We start from the raw sequence: 21,568 nt of genomic DNA on the forward strand, positions 1-21,568 counted from the left end.
TGAAAATCTTTTATAGCCCATGTGTACATGTCTGAACCCACCACTCCAAATTCCTTGAGACTTACATAAACCAAGGGAAATACAATCCCAATAACCCCATCATTCACATGCTATACGCTCATGTACTCAAACAGTCAAACAATTAGCCAATGATCAATAAACCCAAGGTTACACTCCAATAGATACAGAAAAATTTATGGCCTATCTGAAGGAAGGGGTAATTAGTGTATGTTTTCTCTTAGGCGATGAGTAACCTAGATACGATCTTCAAGGTTCCCCTGTCTAGGAGGGATCTTACTCTTCTGTTGTTGTTTTCATAGGCACTAAACACAGAGTGGCCGAGCATGATCAGCATGAACAGGCCTAAGATGGAGCCCAGGCCCTATGAATTCCTTCTTCAAGGGGGCCTTTCCTGGATGGGGGCAGGCAGTGGGGTGGCTGCTCTGTCCTCAGCCCTTTCTCCTCCATCCTTGTCCACCACACAGGAGATCTGTCTGTCCGACTCTCCCGCGGTGATGACCTTGGTAGATGGGCCAACGGAGGAGAGCGACAACCTCATCTGTGTGGCTTACCGGCACCAGTTCGACGTGGTGAACGAGAGCACGGGAGAGGCCTTCAGGCTGCACCACGTGGAGGCCAGCAGGGTGAGTCGACGGACATGGGGGCGAACGGGAACCAAAAAGACTGGAGCTGTGTCTTCTAACTTTGCGAGACCATGATGAGGGTTTCTTTAAAACTGTGCGCTCTTTATCATATCTGTAACCTGTGATACATATTTAGGCTGTACCATGTGAAGCTGCCATCTTTGTAGGTCAAATGGGTTCAATATCATATAACTGCCCATTGCCCTCTTTAGCTTTTCCACACCTCCTCCTGCCATTCCATCCTTCCCTACAGAAGAGGAATGAAGTGTCAAAACTCACTGTAAATAACTGAGTAATGAGAACAGTTGTTTGGTAATTCATGCTAGAAGGGCCCCTGGAGAGTCGGGTTACCCTCAGAGGCCCTGCAGACCCACAGCAAGGGGCTGGAAGGTTGGGGAGGGCACAGCCCAAGTCTGCATTCCCTTAGAGGCGCATTAGGAAAGGAAGATGGGATGAAACACCGCTGGGAGAGAGAGGAAAAGCAGATCGGCGCTGGGGGGTCTACACCTCCTGGCCTGAGCCGCACAGAGGGCAGCCATGTGCTGGATCTGGACAAAACCTGACAAGCAACTCACAGAGTTCTTCAGCCCAGTTATCGCTGGGAACCAGGGCAAGGCCTGATGACAGCTGAGCCCCTGGAGGTTTGCATGGTGCAGGGCCAGCACTCCAGCTCAGGTACGAGAACAGGGCAGAACAAGGATGTCGCCCAGGGAGAGTGTCATTCCTGATGAGAGCTTCCCCCAGTCCTGTTCAGATGTGTCAGAGAGTGAGGAATTTAATTATGTTTTACAAGAACTAAAAAAATACAATTTAAATTTGGACCAGCCCTACATAAATATTCACTAAAGTTGCTAATTACTCTAAAGAAAACACCTGAGAGCAAAATTTGAAGAAATAGAAAAATCAGAAAAAGAAACATCTAGATATACTTAGGAGGCCTACTTATCTTCAGCTGTTATCAATCACAGCTCAGTCTGCCCATTCATGTGTGTATACTGGTAGCACCCAAACTCATCTGCTGTTGAAGTCATCGAGGAACTTCAAAGCTACGGATGCCCTGTGTCCCACCCCCCAGCAATTTCACAGCCTTGGGTGTGACGTGAGCTTTAGAATTTTGGGATGGTCCCCAGGTGATGTGGGCAAATTTGGGAACCACTGGTACACACTGCTCCTCAACTGTGGCTCTAATTGCCCAGAAAGCTTTAAACAGATCAGTGCTCTGACACATCCAGATCAGTTAAACCAGAAGTCCTGGGTGTATGGGATGGGAATCAGTAGACTGTAAGTCTCCCACAGGTGATGTTACTATAGACGCAAGAGATGGAAGCTCTCCTGACACTCTTCCTAGCAAGGTCAGGAGGGTCCCCTCCATCCCAGCAATTGGGAACCTGTCATCTCTTCCCGAGGCTGACTTCTGAGGACTCAGAGCCCAATCTGGCCTTTAAAAGTTCTTGCCCCTTCTTGCTTTTCAAAACTCTGGACAGGGACTTCCCTGGCAGCCCAGTGGCTAAGATTCCACCCTTCCAATGAAGAGGGTCCTGGGTTTGATCCCTGGTCAGGGAACTAGAGCCCACAGGCCGAAACTCAGAGTTTGCATACTGCAATTAAAGATCCCACGTGCCACCAAAAAGATTGAAGATCTTGAGTGCCAAAACCAAGACCTGGTGCAGCCAAATGAATAAATAAATTCTTTTTAATTAAAAAATACAATCTGTACAACCAACCGTAGGAGTCAGAAAAAGCATGGCTTAAAAGATCTTTGTTGAATCAATCCTTCCCTGGCAACTAGTTTCCTAAGACTGAACCCGCTTTTCCTGGAAATTATTGTTATTTACTTATATTTAATACCTTGATAGTTCATGAGTGTCTGTGGATTTTTTTCTGTTAAGATTCATGAAGATCCAGGGAAAAAAGAGTTAAAAGCAGTTTTCTTTGATGACTTCTGTGCTTTGTTTTGCTGGAAGGTATGAGAAATTTTCTGTCTTTTCTTCAACATGCTTTGTAAAACAAAGATGCAAAGCTTTTCTCTAAGAAAAAACACTTAAAAACATCTTTGTGTTGTTAAGCACTACCCCAGGGATTTGAGTGAATCAGTATGTATATTCGCACTGAGTTAATCCTCAGTGGCTATGTTTGCTGAGCAGGCAGAGGTGCTGAGACAGTGGCTTGTCTTTGGGTGGAATTTACTGTTTGGTTGGAAAGATACGCCCTAGAGAAATGAGGAAACTAATGAGCGGGTCAGAGAAGGCAATGGCATCCCACTCCAGTACTCTTGCCTGGCAAATCCCATGGACGGAGGAGCTTGGTAGGCTGCAGTCCATGGGGTCTCTAGCAGTCGGACACGACTGAGTGACTTCACTTTCACTTTTCACTTTCACGAATTGGAGAAGGAAATGGCAACCCACTCCAGTGTTCTTGCCTGGAGAATCCCAGGGACGGGGGGAGCCTGGTGGGCTGTTGTCTATGGGGTCGCACAGAGTCGGACACGACTGAAGTGACTTAGCAGCAGCAGCAATGAGCAGGTAGAAGCGGCCTGCAGAAACAGGGTTACTTCTCACCGAGACATTCCTGCAGGACAAGCCCTGAGCTCAGTGGAGCAGGAGAGAGGCTGACCCTCCTGGACTCACCGCCAATTAGTGCTTCAAGCAGCCCTCAATGCCTACTTCCTCCGTGCGCCACCATGCAGGCCAGGCTGGCCTGGTTTCTTGCCTCCGCCCCTCCTCTTGTCTCAGCCAAGACCCCTCAATTCCCGTTGCAGGCTTTGAAACCACCTCAGGGTCCAAGACAATCCTAGCTCAAGAGAGGAGCCGTTTAGGAAGCACCAGAGCAGCCTTCTGAAAATCAACACCAAGTTTGTTCTACCAACAGGCCAACTCCGACGTACTGCCCTGGATCCAACAGCCAGCTCTGGCCTCCTTCCCCAACAGAGGCCTCCTCCAGAGGGAGGTAACAGGATCCAGATCTCTGGCTTATTCACTAGGCCCAGGTCCCCGTCCTGAGTGTCTACCCAGACCCCAGCTGGTCTTCATTGAGAGCTCACCCTGGAATCATGTGGGAAGGTTGGACACTGACCTCACAGTGCCAACCTCTTTCACCTGTTACAAGTCTGTGTTTCGAATTTTCACCACCACCATATATTACTTTTATTATTTTAAAATGCAATAAGATAAACTATTTTTAATCAAGTAAAAAATGAAAGGCGAATGTCTTTATCCTACCCTGACCTACTATATATCAAGATGTCCAGGAGCAAGAACCCAGAATATGTATCTTTTAAAAGCTCTCCCAGTGAATTCTCAGGTCCTTGCCTGGTCAAGAATGTCTCCTGCATGAATGTCTCCTCTGAGGCCCCTCGCCTGGGAGCTAACATCTATACCAACATCTGTATCAACATCTGTACATGTAACATGTACATGTGAACTGGGCTTCTCCATGCTCAGTGTTAATGAAGGTCTGATGAAATGCGATTGAGGGCCTGAGGAGAGAGTGATTAAGTCCACGCTATGGTCACTGACCCCAAATTTCAGCCCCATAGCCCTGACAGGTAGGTGCTGTTCTCTCCCCGGTTTCTGCAGAAAAGGAGGCTGAGGCTCAGAAAGGAGAAGTCACTTATTTATCCCAAACCACACAGCCAGTAAGTAGCAGAGGCAGGACTTGAGCCCAGACTGCCTGCCTCCCAAGACTGCGCCTTCAAACCCAGCACATGGCAGCCACAGCCCCGTCACAGCCCGAAGAGGAGAGCAGGTCCAGGTTACACAGCTGGTGGTGCTCGGCCGCTCCCTCAGAAAGTGCAGAGCAGACACAGCAGCACCCACGAGGGCTGGAAGCCGCTGGCTGACATCAGTGTTATCTAACTGACAAGTCTGGGGACACTGAGGAGGAAGTGATTCAAGTCAGAGTGCTGGGGACGGACAGGAGGGTTCCCTCCAAGGGCCCAAGGGCTGTTCCCTCCCGTGATACACCCCAGTGGTGCAGGTTCCAGAGCCAAGTCATGCCAGCAGCTGACATTTATGGAGCATTTACCGGGCCCTGTGTGACCTCCTGGAATCCTCAGCCCCGTAGAGGCAGATGTTCCAGCCTCTCCCATTTTATCGATGAAGACCCTGAGGTTCCATGAGGTTAAAACCCTGACCACGTGCCCACTGCTCTCGGGTGGCAGGGCTGGCATTTCATTTACATGGTCATGCCTCTAGGTAGCATGCCCTCTGCTCCTGATACTTGACAGGTCCTGATCCAGGGACTGAGGGGGTCACATGAGCGGAGCAAGGCCTCTGCTTCATGGAGCTGAGAGCCCAGCACAGAGGAGAGTGCCAGCAAGCAAGTGAATCTGAGATGGCAGTGCACGCCCTGAAGATAATTAAAACAGAGGCTGTGACACATAGCGGCAGAGGAAGTATTTGGCATTTGACTCCCAGGTCCTTCTGACCCTAGAATCAACACCCTTGACCTCTAGGACTCACTGTCTCCCACCCCTACAGAGCCTCCGCAACTCATGGTTATGGTATGGGCTCCATTATGACTTATTTTATGTACTTGTAAGCTTTTCTGACATTTTGTTGAGGGGTGAAACCCTGTCCTTTCATTTCTGTGTGTTTAATGGAGACTCGTACAATGCCAGACTGTTCAGAGGAGAAGGCTGAGTTTGGGTGAGAGCAGTGAGGGCCAGCTGGGCAGAGAGCCTGGGGTGGGAAATGGGGAAGCCCAGAGGCTGGAAGGGGCTGAAGAGAGCCTAGCCAGATGGAGACACCGGAGGAGCCCGGAGGTGGGGCCGAGCCCGGAGGTGGGGCCCAGCCCGGGAGGCGGGGCCGAGCCCCGCGTGCAGCAGGGGTGAGATGAGGAAGAGGATGGTCTGGACTTGGGTGAGAAAGGGACCCCCTCCGAGACTTTGAGGGTAGCTCTGCTAAAAGAAAGGAGGAGGCTTGAAAGGAAACTGGTCATGTGAGACCTCCATGGAATGCTGATTATGTGTCAGGCCCTGTGCAACAATGTTTGCCTTGTTTCATGGAATTTTCATGACAATCCAGCAGTGTCAGGATTACTGTTACACCAGTTTACAGATGGAGACCTGGGGCCAGAGGACCGTTTACCACAAACCACAAGAGGCAGCAAGTGGTACTGGCAGCTGGGAGCTGTCTGACCTGCTCCTGTCTGCTCCCCTACCCAGCCCCTTGAGTTCTTCTCAACCTACTGCATTTGAGAGAACAAAAGACTTAGGAACCTGGGCTGGAGCTCAGAATGTGTGCCTGAGGTTGTAGATTTAGAGATTTTGAGCAGAGTAAAATCTGAAGCTATCAAGCTGGGGCTTTTTCTAAATGAGAGAAGAGCCAAGAAATGGAAGAAGAATCTGAAGTGGGAGAGAAGCCAGAGGGAGGAGCTGTCCCCTGTCAGAGGTTGTGAAGATATGGATGGAGAGATGAGCCATGGTCAAAGGCCTTCAGTCTGGAGAGAAGGAAAACTTCTTGGAACTTAAGAGAGGGCAGCGTCCCTGGTGGTACAGAAAGCCAGACTACAGGGCTGAGAAGACAAGTGAGGCAGCGAAAGAAGAGGAGATTTTTAGAGGCTCTGAATTTTGATTGAAACTTGAGAACCATCTTCTCAAAAGCAGAAACCATGGCTCACCAAAGCCACAGAGCTGGGGCTTCCAGCACCCTCTGCATCTTGTCAAGCCACCTCCCAGGAAGTGAAAGAAGTAAAAAAGGGAGAAAAGAAGTGCAGACATGGTGGTCTGGAGATTCAGAGACTGTGTTTGAGGCAGGAGGCAGTGTGGCTGAAGTGCAAGGCTGTTGAGCTTGGAAAAGAACCAGGGACCTGGTGCAGATCCTGGCTGGGGCACCTCCTCACTGAGGGACTAGCACGACTCACCTCTCTAAGCCTCGCTTTCCTCATCTGTAAAATGGATGGAATGCCATCTACTTTCCAGGGTTGATGTGGAAGTGAAAGGAATAACCCGCGAGAAAAGCTTGGTGGACTGGAGCCTGCTCTATAAATGGGAGGCCTGCCAATAGGGAGAGTTCTCCTCTATAGAGCTTCTTAAGGCTTTGAAAAGATGATGAGAAAGTCCACACCATGGACTGCGGTCGTGCCTGAGTTTACAGAAACTTGAGAACATCTTTTCCTAGTGTCAGTGTCCAGCCTGCCCACTACCATTGCCCATTCTCATTGCAGGTTAATTTCGTTGCAGCTATTGATGTGTACGAAGACGGGGAAGCCGGTCTGCTCCTGTGTTACAACTGTAAGTAAGGGATGTGTTTTGATTGCCACTTGCTAAAATCCACTGTTGTTTTTTTCTTTCTGGACAATGTACAGGGACTTAGCTTTAGATTTATCTGTTGCATTGTTCCTGGATCCTTAACTGCACTCCAGGGAGCAGCTAAAAATTGCCTTCCCACCTGGATCTCCCAATACCCAGACCTCTCAGTGAGATGGTACAGCAGTTGCCTTGGGGTGTCTCTGGGACGTGGAAGTGATGGCAGGGGCTTCCATCTAGGGAACCCCTACCACGTGACTGGGCTGGGCTCCGTCAGCCCCAGGCACTGCTCACTGACTTCTCAGTTTCCGTTCAGTTCATTTCAGTCACTCAGTCATGTCCAACTCTTTTCGACCCCATGGACTGCAGCACGCCAGGCTTCCCTGTCCATCACCAACTCCCGGAACTTACTCAGACTCATGTCCATCGAGTCAGTGATGTCATCCAACCATCTCATCCTCTGTTGTCCCCTTCTCCTCCTGCCTTCAATCTTTCCCAGCATCAGGGTCTTTTCTGGTGAGTCAGTTCTTCACATTAGGTGGCCAAAGGATTGGAGCTTCAGCTTCAGCATCAGTCCTTCCAATGAATATTCAAGACTGATTTCCTTTAGAACTGACTGGTTGGATCTCCTTGCAGTCCAGGGGACTCTCAAGAGTCTTCTCCAACACCACAGTTCAAAAGCATCAATTCTTTGGCGCTCAGCTTTATTTATAGTCCAACTCTCACATCCATACGTGACTACTGGAAAAACCATAGCTTTGACTAGACGGACCTTTGTTGGCAAAGTAATGTCTCTGCTTTTTTTTTTTTTAGATCCTCACCACACGCGTGGGAGGTAGACAGTGGTACCCCCTCCCTGCCACTTAGTGGACGGATGGGGAAGTCTCTGCTTTTTAATATGCTGTCTAGGTTGATCATAGCTTTTCTTCCAAGGAGCAAGCGTCTTTTAATTTCATGCTGCAGTCATCATTTCCAGTGATTTTGGACCCCCCCAAAAAAAACTAGTTTCTGTTACTGTCTGTCATCTGGAGATAAGGCACCTGAGTGGTGAACAGACTTTCTCAAGATTGTGTAGCTACAAATGGCAGAGCCCAGGTTCTCTTGACATTTGGGGCCCTCTTGACTCCAGTGCCCCGACAGTTACTCTTCCCCTTTTTGCTATTTCTTAGATGTTACTGAAATCAGCTTCAGCCTGGCATGCCTGGCCTCAGCTGGATTAGTTTGGGTCAGGTGGCAGATGGGTTTCAGGCAGACCAAAGATATCAAATAGGACTTAAGGATTTGCAGTTTTTCAAAAGCTAATGTGATACCACAATAAAAAAGGATCTTTTTAAAGCTAAAGATAGTGAGATATTTTCTTGGACCCAGGCTATGCAGTCTAACTAAATAAAACCTTTTTTTCAGCCTAGAATTGTATCAGTTTTGAGTGGTGATGCTGGTTATAGCACATGGGGCAGATACATTAATTAATTAATCTTTGATTAGTAAGAATTTTCCATAGAGAAATTTATTGGGTAAACTTCCTCTTTCAAAATTCGAGATTTATGGGGAATCAGCAAAGAACTTCACCAATGAATCACTCTTTTAGGATATTTCATCCACAGGTCTGTCAAAACCCTCCTCAAAACAGCAGGTCTTTATGGCCCATCTGATGAGAAGGGCCACACATAGGGTGACCGCAACAGGCCACGTGCTCCAGCGTGGATCCTCGCTGCCCAGCTGCTGGCGCTCGGAGGGCTGGGCCGCTGCAGCTGCTGCCACCCCCCGCCCCAGGTCTGCAGGGACGAGCAGAGTAGGAGCGCACCTGTGTGCGGTCACTTCTATAATATGTTAATCTCTTTAAAGTGTGGTCTTTTTACTTTATTGAAAAACCTATTTGAAAAACATATGGCTTTAAAAACTGATATAGATATTAATACTTCTTTCTTCCAGCTGCTCACCTGGGGGTGATGTTAGGTGGTAAAGAAAAACAGAAAGAGAGCAGGTTTTAGACCGTGAACGTGAGTCCCATAATGAAAGAGGGGCATGGAAACAATGTGGATGGCAAGCTCTGTACACAAAATTAGAAGCGGAGTCAGCAGGCAGTGCTGAGGTAGGGGGTGGGATTTGAGGGGGTGGTCCCACACTGGGCCTCTGGCTCCTGGAGCCCCTTAAAAGTTCCACCTCCTCGGGCTTTGATCACCTCCTGGCTACAGGCCCTGGTTTCATCTCAGGATGTGATCAGCATGTATCTGTTCTCACAGACCCACCGGCCATCAGAAGATGATCTCTGACCTCGGGTGGGTCAGGCCTTGGCAATCCCAGGGGGGTCCCCAAACCAGACTCAGTCTCCCCAGACCTCGCCACTTCCTTCCATTGCTTTGGGTCAGGCATCTGGCTTTCAGTTTCCATCTCTGTCTTTCTCTTGGCACGTTGGCAGGTACCTGGGGATCCAGGGAATGAGCTGGTTTCTCCCAGTGACCAGCTGACTTCTGTAATTCGTCCCCCACACAGTGCACACCCATCTGCTCATCTCAGTCCACGTTCTTGTCTTGGTCACTGACACCCACAGGAAAGGCCCTTTCTAGCCAGGAGCTGTGGAAGGAGATTGTTTTCCCCAAGTTTGAAGCTGATTTTTATAAGTCTGCTTCTTTCTAAAATATAACTTCCAGAAACCCAGAGTTTTCTATACATAAATTTTTCTCTCAGATAAGTTAAAAACGTTTGTACGTGCGGAAAGGGACTTTTCTTCAGAGAAATTTGTCTTAAAACTAAAATCTACATACTGTTCTTCACCAGCTGGATGCGGAAGGTCAAAGTAGGGAAGATCATAGACTGAGCTGCTTCCAGGGCAGTGACTTTCTTAGACTCCTGTCCCCCTCATCCCCATTCAGGGCCCATTTAACTACAAGGGACGGCCCTCTCTGTGCCAGGCCGTGTCAGGCTCTGGAGACACAACAGTGGAAGGCACTGCCAGGGATGCAGTGAGCTCACCCTTCTGGGGCCAGCCACGCATGGGTGCCCGTGCATGGGTGTGAACGGGCTGCAAGCTCTGGAGTTCAAGAAACACTCTTTGCTTCTTTTTTGAATTAGAGACCTGCTGGTCTGAGACCACCAGCTCTCGTCACTGGGAGGGAGACCCCTCTGCTTCCCTGGGGCGGATCCCATTGGAAAAGGGGGAGACAGGACCTCTGGACTGCAGTCCAGTCACCTCCTCCAGGCCTGCGTGACCCCCTCTGAGGCAGGCAGGGGCTGGGACAAAAGCCTGATTGCACAGGTCAGGAGAGCCTGGGAAAGAGGAAGTGGAGCTGGGGAGTCCAGACAAGCCTTTCAAAGAATTTTGCTTTAAGGGAAAAGAATAAGGAAGGTTGCAGCAGCTAGAGGAGGAAGAAAGGGCAAAGGGTTTTGTTTTTTAAAACGTTGAATAAACAGCATGCATAAGCCTGTTGGGAAAGATCCGCTGGAGAAGGGAAAATAAGACAGAGGGGAGAGGGGTGAGCCGACCTCGCACAGCAGGTCGAAGGCGCTGCTTGGAGACCTGGGCGTCCTTTGTGGGCACTTGTTTTCTCAGGAGCAAGGTCTTTGAGAGTGAGGTTTCTTTTCCTCCCCTAGTGAGTCCACTGTAGCAAAACCAAAAACTGACGCTGATAAGAATTTCTGTCCTAATAACTCACTCTGTTAGAAGAACTATGATAAAACAGCATAAGGAAACTGCTTTACAAGGCACAGGGGTCTCATCAAAAGAGCCCCTGAGCCCTGCTGCTGCTGCTGCTAAGTTGCTTCAGTCGTATCTGACTCTGTGCGACCCCATAGACGGCAGCCCACCAGGCTCCCCAGTCCCTGGGATTCTCCAGGCAAGAACACTGGAGTGGGTTGCCATTTCCTTCTCCAGTGCATGAAAGTGAAAAGTGAAAGTGAAGTCGCTCAGTCGTGTCTGACTGCTAGCAACCCCATGGACTGCAGCCTACCAGGCTCCTCCGTCCATGGGATTTTCCAGGCAAGAGTACTGGAGTGGGGTGCCATTGCCTCCTCCGCCTGAGCCCTGCAGGGTGCTCCAAAAGGGATAGACAGGCAGGGCTTCAGATGGCCGCGGCCACCGCCCCAGCCTGGCCCCACACTGAAGGCCTCCGCAGCAGCTCTGGCTCTGTGACCTCTCCCCTCTCACAGAGGGGCCACAGCTGTTAATTCTGACACTAGGAACAGGGAGAGACTGCTTCATGGGCCTGAAGTTTCTCATTAGGGTGATGAAAAGGTTATCAAATCAGATTGTGGTGATGTTATTCAACTCTATAAACAGACTACAGTTCATTGACTTGAATGCTTAAAATGGATGAATTTATGGTATATAAATTATATCTCAGTAAAGCTGTTTTTAAAAATAATTGAAAAACTAGTTTGCATGGCTAAAATGTGGCAGGCTTTTGGAATAAAGGGGGCCTTTGTTTTTCCGTTTGTGTGGATGTGAGAGTTGGACCATAAAAAAAGCTGAGAGCCAAAGAATTGATGCTTTTGAACTGTGGTGTTGGAGAAGACTCTTGAGAGTCCCTTGAACTGCAGGGAGATCCAACCAGTCTATCCTAAAGGAAATCAGTCCTGAATATTCATTGGAAGGACTGATGCTGAAGCTGAAGCTCCAATCCTTTGGCCGCCTGGTTCGACAAACTGACTCATTTGAAAAGACTCTGATGCTGGGAAAGATTGAAGGCAAGAGGAGAAGGGGATGACAGAGGATGAGATGGTTGGATGGCATCACTGACTGGACGGACATTTGTTTGAGCAAGCTCTAGGAGTTGGTGATGGACAGGGAGGCCTGGCATGCTGCAGCCCATGGGATCACAAAGAGTTGGACACGACTGAGCGACTGAACTGAACTGGTTTCTTGGTGAACTTTTTCACTCTACGAGGGTCTGAACCACCTGGACTTGTGTTTAGAGCTCAGAGCAGGCCAAGAACCTGATAATTGAATTACCCTGGCCTTACTCTAATGCTGGCATACAGGCATATGGCTTCAAGTTTTCATTATAAAATGTTTCTGGGAGTGTATGAGTCCCACCACATATGTCCTGCTGATTGAGGTTTGGGGAATGATCCCCTGTAGGAGAGCTTCCTCCATCCAGGGGTGCCATCAAGTGCCCCTTCTTGTCTGCAAACCAACCAGTACTGTCCCCCATGCAGGACTTGTGAGGCCGTGGACAAGCTACTTCACCGCCCCTTGCCTTGATTCTCTCATCTGCAAAATGAGCATAATAACAGCATCTACTTCATAAGTTCGTACAGGTTAAATGGGAAAATGTTTTAAAGCTCGGCACCTGGCACATAGTAAATTCTCCCAAAATGGAAGCTATGACATGTGGCAGAAATATTACTCTGGCTCTGACTGCCTCCTGCCCCTGAGAATCTGGCAGCATGGCAGTGGTTGTGCTGGCTTTCAGAAAGAACAGGTAGATAGGATGCTCTTCTTGTGGCCTGTGTCTCATTTATCTGATTAGTTGCCTGAGTGTCGTCTCTAACAAAAATAAGTTGCTGTTGTTTCGTTGCAGACAGTTGCATCTACAAAAAGGTTTGCCCATTTAATGGTGGCTCTTTTTTGGTTCAACCCTCTGCGTCAGATTTCCAGTTCTGTTGGAACCAGGCTCCCTGTGCGATTGGTAAGGAAACCTTTTGTCATCCTGGTCTTCCCCCAGAAAGACTCATCTGAACTGTTCCATCCTATGTGAGCGCTGGCTTACCACTAGATTTTCTATGAATTCTCTGAGTATAATGAGTGTAAACAGTCTTCTTCTTCTGTAACTGTTTTTCATTTTGCTCCCCTTCGGGGACTATTGTCTCTCATTGTTCCTCCCAGGTCTCCTCAGTGCCTGAGGATGTGAGCCTTTGCGAGCAATTAAATATCAGTTTTCAGTACTTGGGTATCTTGCAGTACCCTTTCATTTCTGGGCCTCACTTTCTGACTTCTAAAATATGAGAATTTAGAAAGATTCCATCCTTGAACCTCTGACTGACTTGGGAGAGAAGCATAATGCACTCAAGCAGCCTTCTTATACATTCTGAAGCTTGAAAGTCTAGAGTCACAGAAACCCTGGTACTTGACCTGCCACTGAAATGTCAGGACATGCGTGGTGGTGCTTCGTTTCTGTGGTTCAGGATCCACAGCTGGACAATCTGCCTGGCGAGAGTCAGATCAGAGCCACATATATTAACATTATTGTCCTCAAAGTAGAAGCATTTGTTGATAGGTAAACATGATAGAGTTTTAACTGAAGAGCAGAGGGGTGGAGCCAGGTACTGGGAGGACTGGGTTGGCTCGGGTGCAGATTAGTTATGGTAAGACAGAGAGGGGAGGGTTAGAAATGGGTCTCAGGTCTGAGCCACAGCACTGGGGACCCACTGGACAGATCAAGGCTAGAGGCGTGGGAGCAGTAGGAAGAGTCACAGATGAAACCAGGCGAGCAGGAACAAGACGCAGCCCCCGCCCAGACACACACAGGAGGAGCGTAGGGGAGGGTGACTCAGGGACAGGGAATGAAGGAGTAAAGGCCAGGTTCCTGGACAGAAGGCACGTGGGCAGAGGGCATGTCTGGACCACAGAGGGAAGGTCCTGGGGACCCGGATGGGCAGTGTGCCCAGAAGATGAGGTGGGGAACTGCAGTGGGGGAAGCCGGGACAGTGCACTCCTCCACGGGCAGGTGCTCAGTGGCTGAGGGAGGCTCTCCTAGAACAAGGGGACACGCGCCCCCGAAGGAACAGACACAGCGGAGGAAGGGGAGAGCTGGGCGCCGCCAGAGAAGCGAGCTGGGTGTGAGAGGGCCCCGGCAGCTCCCCAGCCGCAGCCCGGGCTGGGCGCTGACACCCCGCTGCCTTGCAGTCTGTGCGTTCCCCTACCTGCTGGCCTTCACCACCGACTCCATGGAGATCCGCCTGGTGGTGAACGGGAACCTGGTCCACACGGCCGTCGTGCCTCAGCTACAGCTCGTGGCCTCCAGGGTGAGTAGAGCTGGGGTTTATTTCTGTCTGAGGGGCTTCGGGTGCCCCCAGCACCACGAGGTCTCAGGCGGGCGAGGACACATTTGGGGCGAGACTGATGATGACAGCACCATATGTGTGTTGAGATGAGAAAGCTGGAAACAGTCCTGGGTTGAGTTTTCCTATGTGGGTTCAAAGCACCTTGGGCTGCAAAACACCCCTCCTTAGCGCTCAGAGTCATCGCTGCTGGTGGTAGCAGGGGAGCAGTGCTCAGCCAAAAACGGAAATCCTCCATGTGAGCCTGGGTTGCTGGTCACAGAAGGACAGTCCGAGGCTAGAACAGTTAAGAGCTTGAGGTAGTGCTTTCTTCCTTTGCTGCTGTCTGTCTTCAATTTGAACTTGTGTCCCGCATACATGACTGACAGACGGATTCATGCCTAGTGACAATGTGAGCAAAACCGAGGGATGCAGGAACAAAGATCTTCCCAGGTGTCTTCTACCGCAGGCGCATAACCCACCGGGTCTTGTTCTGGTTCCCTCCTCCGGGTCACCCCACACCCTCTCCGTGGCCTTGCCAGGCCAGCTGGTGCTCCATCCTAACGGGCATCACATTTGGTGGTGGGAGGCTGCATACTCCCCACCCCCACACTGACAGTTCTGTGAGGACAGACCCTAGCATCTTCTGCACTAACGTAGTGCCAGTAGAGTGCTGGTAAGTGTGCAACCACTAATCTTTGGAAAACGGGTATGCGTGTATACACACACTCATATATATATATATGGACATCAGTTGATTATAAGTTTTACTAGTAATATCGTGTATTAACACCTATATATGGAACCTAGAAAAATGGCACCAATGAACCTATTCGCAGGGCAGGAGTAGGGCAGACATAGAGAACAGCCTTGTGCACACAGCGGAGAAAGGTGAGGGCCGGATGAAGTCAGAGAGCCGCACTGACATGGATACATTACCGTGTGAGACACAGCGAGCTAGTGGGAAGGTGCCGTATAACACAGCGAGCTCAGCCTGGTGCTCTGCGACGACCTGGAAGGTGGGATGGGGGAGGGTGGGAGGAAGGCTCGAGAAGGAGGGGCCGCGTGTGTGCCTGTGGCCGATTCACATTGTTGTACAGCAGAAACCAACACAACATTGTAGAGCAAGCCTCTGATTAAAATGTTTTAAAATTTAAATTTTACTGATTATAAAAACATAAATAGCTTACAATTTATAACTAAAAATAAAATATACAATGCTTTTTATCTCAAAGTCCTTTTAGCCAATTGGCTCTCATAAAACACTTTTGTTTTCACTAAGAAGAAGCAAGAATTAGTCACTCAGTCATGTCCCACTCTTAACTTTCACTGATTTTCCTTTATCTATAGCCAACCCCTGGCTGCAGTTCAACCACAATTTTACAGCTGGAATTATATCTCAACCCGTTCATTCTTTTTCCAAGTTTTTGTCATTAAATCTGACATGTGATCTATTAAACTATTTTTCACCCTCATACAAGTCATTAAACTAAAACTTCTTTCAATTTCAGCACTGGACAACATACTGTTAATTTTAATCTTCATTATTAATGTTTTCTCCATCACTTGAAGTGCATACCATCAACAAAACAACAAATCAACCTCTGGTTTATAGCATTTGCCGATTTCCACAGTGTAAATAGTCCCACCATGATTGATCTCAAGCTTCCCGTGTGACACCTCAGCACATGCATTAGGAGCCACTACTACACAATCTCCCCCCCAACACACATACACACAGACACTGTATAAATTACCTCAAGAGTATGGAGAATTGTCAGTGTAGTAAAATAATGAGGAATGGTTGAATTTTGACATTTAGTTCCTTTGTTCTTTTAACACAATTTAAGTTGAATAATGGCCGTGTTTACCAGCCAGCTTGCAAGACCCCTGAAACTCAGTGCCCTGAGTCCACAGGAGCCGCCCACCACCAGCCACACACCAGCGCCATTGCCCCAGAGCTGACCCATCGCGGGTGGGCTTGAGTATTTACTGAATCGTGAGTGAGGACCCATGTCCCCACCGGGGACATAGACATAACTAGATTCCAAACCTTCCCCAGTTCTAACCTCTGGTGCCCAAGCTCCCTTTCAGGGAAGTGTATTGTGTCTGTATTTGTGGAAGGCATGTGGGAAATTGACTATTTTCTATTTTGTGTCAACAAGTAGATAAGAAGGGAGAACTGAGCCCTCAGGAGCCTTCTGAGCCCAGAGCTGGCAGCCACCTCCCTGGCTCCTTCCTGCACCGAAGACCCCGTGGGACAGCTGGGGGTCTGTGCAGTGATGACAGGAGGGCCGGTGGGTGCAGGGCCCTTAAAACTACACACCTCAGAAACGCCTTCTCTTTCTCTCCAGTCGGATATCTACTTCACAGCAACTGCATCAGCGAACGAGGTCTCATCCGGAGGCAGCTCCAAGGGGGCCAGTGCCCACAATTCTCCTCAGACACCCCCAAGCCGAGATACTCCAGTGTTTCCTTCTTCCCTGGGGGAAGGTGAAGTCTAGTTTTTACTGTCTTATGATAGACATTTTTGATCCGTTCTGATTTCTCTGAAAGGTGAAAGTGTTAGTAGCTTAGTCATGTCCAACTCTTTGCAACCCCATAGGCCATAGCCTGCCAGGCTTCTCTGTCCATGGAATTCTCCAAGCAAGAATATTGGAGTGGGTTGCCATTCCTGTCTTCAGGGAATCTTCCTGACCCAGGGATTGAACCCAAGTCTCCTACATTGCAGGCAGATTCTTTGCTGTCTGAGCCACCAGGGAAGCCCCTGTAGTTCATTGTCAAATACTGACATGTGATTACTGTTGAAGGAAACAAACAGTGATTACTGTTTGAAGCCACAAAAAAACTTGCAGTGTGGTTGCATTCTTAAGAAACCTTGTGATAATCCCCACCCCCAAACAATTCCCATTAGGAAAACACTTGTTTCAAAGGGGAGAAGGAAGTTGAGGGTTAGAGAGACTGCAGTTGGCCCCAGCAAGTTATCCTCCCTTCAGGAATGTTAAGGATATAATAGAATTTCATAGCTAAAAGGATATCATCATAAAACCCACACATTACTCAGCACCCAGCTTTCACTCCGTCTGGCTTCGCCCTTGAACCCCACAAACCTTTGCTGTGGTTACTGCCTCACGCTTTTCCTAACTTCTCACCACATGAGTCGTCCTTATGGCTCGCTGCCAGGAGAGCTCAGAGCTCCCGAGCAGGACAGCTGTGCCTTTCTTGCCACCTCCTTTCTCCTGCCCACGCATAACCAGGAGTGGGTGTGTTTTGTCCCGTTCACCCATGAACAGGATGCCGTTAGAGGACAGAGCCAGCGAGTGCCACCACTTTATTGCCCCTAATGAAACTTGGCGGGGCCGGCGGGGGTGGGGGGCGTCAGCCTGTGACATAAATTCTTCTTTCATGCTAATGCTAATTATGTTGAGGAACCAGGAAATATTCTCTCATGAATAACATGAGCTCTTCTTAAAGTCCTAATGTTCTTTTTGAACACTTATTTCAGGTGAAATTCAGTCCAAAAATCTGTACAAGATTCCACTCAGAAACCTGGTGGGCAGAAGCATCGAGCGGCCTCTGAAATCGCCCTTAGTCTCCAAGGTCATCACCCCACCCACCTCCATCGGCATTGGCATCGCGGCCATTCCTGTCACTCACTCCTTGTCCCTGTCCCGCATGGAGATCAAAGAAATAGCAAGCAGGACCCGCAGGGAGCTGCTGGGTAATGGCTGTCCATTCTCGTGTTTGTGATGTTTGTAAAGATACCCGCTGATTTTATCTGCGCATATTGGTTGTGCTTAGTCATGTCTGACTTTTTGTGACTCCATGGACTGTAGCCCACCAGGCTCTTGTGTCCATGGAATTTTCCAGGTAAAAATACTGGAGCAGGCTGCCGTTTCCTCCCCCAGGGGACCATCCCAACCCAGGGGTTAAACCTGCGTCTCCTGCATTGGCAGGGGGGATTCTTTACCACTGTGCCTCTTGGGAAGACCATTTATGGATATTAATTATCCTCAAATGCAAAGAGCCCTATCATAAGGGATTTATAAAGAAATTATAAACTTGCACCCACACCAAGGAATACGGTACAGTCTGCCCAACAATGATGTGTCAATCTAGACTTATTGGTATAGAAAGTGTGCAAACCATATGAAGGGCAGGTGGGGAGGCAGTTTGTAAAACAGTCTGTCTAGTCTGATAACAGTTCTTTAAATATAAGTAATCTAAATAGGTATAATCCTAGAAAAGTGTCTAGAAGGGCTTACAGCCTGCAGCTCTCAGATAACATTTCATACTTATATATCCAAAATGTAAATCTGTCTGGGATTTTCTGCATATTTTTGTTCCCTTTTTTGCATATTTGTGGTGCAGTTCAGTCATCCCCTCTCGAAGCCCCTGGGCCAGGAGGCAGGTCTGTGGGGATGGGAGCAATGTCAGGTCCCTGCTATGCCCTCCTGTCAGTTCACAGGTGAGAGACCAGACCAGAGACATAAAGAGCACCATGATAATCGTGAAGAGGCTAGACTGTTGTAAAGGTTTTTGTTCAGAGTTGTGAAAACAAAATGAGGAAAAATGGAGGCATTATGGCAAAACAGTAAGAACTGGTTTAAAACTTGAATTGGCATCTGCATGGTGTAAAACTATGAGGACACACACCTGTCCTCTGGCCAAGTCTCCTGACCAGCTGGAGAAGGGGATTCAGATCCCCTGACAGGGCAACCTTGACACTGGCAAAATTGGTTGGCTCTTGAAGTTGGTCCCTTTCACTGAGCTTTTCAAATGTATGTATTGCTATTTTTAACCCATTATTCCCTAAGAAAGCTTGATCTTGCCAACTATTGTTGTATAAACCACTGTGCTTTTCAGAAATTGGACCTCTGAGTTGGCGAATTACAATTTCCAGTGGTAGGACTGTAGATTTTCTTTCCTTCATTAAACTCTTCTGAGTCATTTTTTCCCAATACATATATTCGTTCTAATCAGAAACAAAAGACCTTTTACCAACAAGACAATGAGAAAATCAATTATTTAAAAGTACAGACTTTTATCATCATTCTTCCTGCCTCCATCCCCGTAATGTACCAATACCCAACCAGGAGAAAAAGGGCATTTCCTGTCTCTTGGCAGTCTGATGGTAATGACCCTCTGACCTGTGATTCTCCCCTCCCATCCAGGCCTCTCTGATGACGGTGGATCCAGGTCAGAAGGAGCACCAAAGCCCAAGTCAAAGGCCCGGAAGCGGCTGGAAGAAAACCAAGGAGGCCCCAGGCCAGGGACGGTGCGGTCCACTAGCAGTGACAGGTAAAGAGGGACGTGGCCCCTGCTCAGGGTGGTGGCCCCTCAAGTCATGGGACAGCCACAAGGCCCCTTCTGCTGGGTGACGGTGCGTGGGCCAGCCCCTTGGGCCAGCTGCAGCAGAGGCTCAGCGGCCATATCCTCTCTGAGGACCCCCAGAGAGCACAGCCTGCCAGGAAGGGGCCCAGGCAAAGGGGCAACCTCACTAGCAACCCAACAAATGCACACTGAAATACAGAGACGTCTTTTGCTCACCAAATTGACAGAGACTTTTTTAAAACAAAGTGCTCTCCAGTACTTCTGGTGGATCCTTTCTGGATGGCCATTCAGTATCACACATCTATGAATATTTGTTGAATCCCACTGATTTGTCCCCTGAGGTTCTCTGTGTCCCTCATAAAACACCTTGCCTGCTTCTCTGTGGAGGCCAAGGGGGCATGTGTTCAGGTTCCATTCATTCAGGCAACACAAATTCTTAGAGCACCTGGCACTGAGCTGGGGACATGGAGCTGAACTTCAGGGGCTCATGGGCTGGTGGGGAAGGCCAACCTTCCCCAGAATTATAGAGAATTATACCATTCCAGGGCAGCAGGTGATACAGAAGAATGAGGTGTGCCATTCATTCCACGCCTGGGGTAGAGGGGTCCCAAACATCAGGAAAGGCTGAGCCAAATCTCATAAATCAAGCAACCATTAGCCTGGCCCAGAGAGGAAGGCACTCACTCAGGCTTTAATCCAACACTTTCACTGAGCTCCTACCGTGTGACCAGGCCCCTACCCTCATGGACTTTACATTTTAGTGTGGAGAAACAGACAATAAACCTGTGAACAAGTAAGCAATTTCTATCACTTCCTTTCGTGACCAGCACTGCAAGGAAGTTTAAAACAAAGTGATGGGGGTGGGGTGGATAGAAGGTCTACTTGAGGTGGGGGCTGGGAGTCAAGGAAGGCTTCTTGGAGGAAGTGGCATGGAGCTGAGCTCTGAATGAGAAGGAGCTGGGGGAACAGCCCTTCTGGTAGCTGAACCAGCAGGGGCAAAAGCCCTGAAGAGAGAGAGAAGGAAGTAAGTGGGTCAGCTTGGCACAGATAAGGAGGTGAGGTCAAGAACAACCAGAGGCTGGACCTCGGGCTTTTACAAGGCTACATGAGTCCTTGGTGAACGGAGGAACTCCCTGAATCAAAACCTGGTCAAACTGGTTTTGCAGGTGTTGAGAGTGTGAGCATCCTGAGTGCAGGAGAAAATAGAGGGCAATGATGGGCTGGGAGGAGGCCAGAGGGGTCAGCAGGGTGGGGCCTGTGGGCCTGTGGACAGGTGTTTCAGCCTTGTCCTCAGGCCATGGGGAGCCAGGGGAGGGTTTATCCCAATTTGCCTCACAAACACATATGTGTCACCACTGACCTTTCTTTTTTCCCATTTTTTTTTCTTTTTTCTAATGGTGATAATATAAAACATACTATTTTAACCACATTTAACTGTACAGTTCAGCAGCACCAAGTACATTCACATTGTTGTGCAACTTCCACCACCATCCGTCTCCTGAATGTTTCACGTTCCTAAACTGCAACTCTGTCCCCATTAACCACTAATTCCCCATCTGCCCACCCCATAGCCCTACCCCAGCCCCTGGCATCTACCAATGTACAATACCAATGGCATCTACTTTCTGACTCCATGAATTTGACTATTCTAGGTATCTCATATAAGTGGCCTTTAAAACCCATAACAACCCAGGAGATCGGACAGTCTGCCTGCAGAACACAAGCTCTGTTGGGGCGGGCATCACCCACCTGCATGTGCCCACCTCTCCCTCACAATGGTGGGGGGTGGGAAAGACAGGCTTTCGCATTTAGGGGAGGAGGAAACAGAGTAGCCAGCTCAGTGGTGCACCCCAGGATCTGTTCACTGTGACTTTTCTCCTCTAGGATCACATCGAGCTCCCTAGAAAGTCCTTCCACTTCCGAAGCCAATCCCAATGGGCGTTACCAGTCGACCAGCTCCGACCCAGACCCTGTGGCCGAGCAAGAAGGCAGCCCTGTCTGGGGCAGCTGCCCCTTTCAGCTCACCACTTTCTCGGATGAAGACATGATTGACTTGAAGTAAACAGAGTCCCAATCGAGTTTGCCATGTTTAATTTTCTTACAGAGGTTTATACTCTTTAGCCAGTTCTGACATCATTTCTCAACAAAATGTGGCTTTTAGCCTGTCCATGATCTATTGGACCAAACCTTCTGCACCCTTGGCCTGTTTGGGTCACTCTCCAATGTCCGGTGCCATCTTTCTTGACCTTTATTTCTTTCTGTTCAGGAACCATCAGTTCCCTTGTAATAAAGTGGTAGATTTCATTGAGGTTTTAGATTGAAACTTTGAATAAATCAAAAATATTCATTCTTATTTACTGCAACC

At 48.8% G+C, this 21,568-nt stretch overlaps 1 protein-coding gene across 3 annotated transcripts in view; it reads left to right on the forward strand.

The window, feature by feature from the left end:
* The window catches only part of GARNL3 (GTPase activating Rap/RanGAP domain like 3), a 173,848-nt gene extending 152,292 nt beyond the window's left edge, over nt 1–21,556 (forward strand). For 2 of the 3 annotated variants that reach the window (XM_070799265.1, XM_070799267.1), the window contains 9 exons: nt 486–644; nt 2,534–2,608; nt 6,810–6,876; nt 12,411–12,518; nt 13,736–13,854; nt 16,224–16,362; nt 17,375–17,590; nt 19,044–19,170; nt 21,088–21,556. In XM_070799265.1, the coding sequence (XP_070655366.1) occupies nt 486–644; nt 2,534–2,608; nt 6,810–6,876; nt 12,411–12,518; nt 13,736–13,854; nt 16,224–16,362; nt 17,375–17,590; nt 19,044–19,170; nt 21,088–21,265 (1,188 nt within the window). In that variant the 3' untranslated portion in view covers nt 21,266–21,556. The remainder of the gene's footprint in view (nt 1–485; nt 645–2,533; nt 2,609–6,809; nt 6,877–12,410; nt 12,519–13,735; nt 13,855–16,223; nt 16,363–17,374; nt 17,591–19,043; nt 19,171–21,087) is intronic. The other variant, XM_070799266.1, reaches the window with a different exon arrangement.
* The last annotated feature ends 12 nt before the right edge of the window (nt 21,557–21,568 follow it).

Source organism: Bos indicus, chromosome 11, assembly GCF_029378745.1.
Source record: "Bos indicus isolate NIAB-ARS_2022 breed Sahiwal x Tharparkar chromosome 11, NIAB-ARS_B.indTharparkar_mat_pri_1.0, whole genome shotgun sequence".
Taxonomy (NCBI): domain Eukaryota; kingdom Metazoa; phylum Chordata; class Mammalia; order Artiodactyla; family Bovidae; genus Bos; species Bos indicus.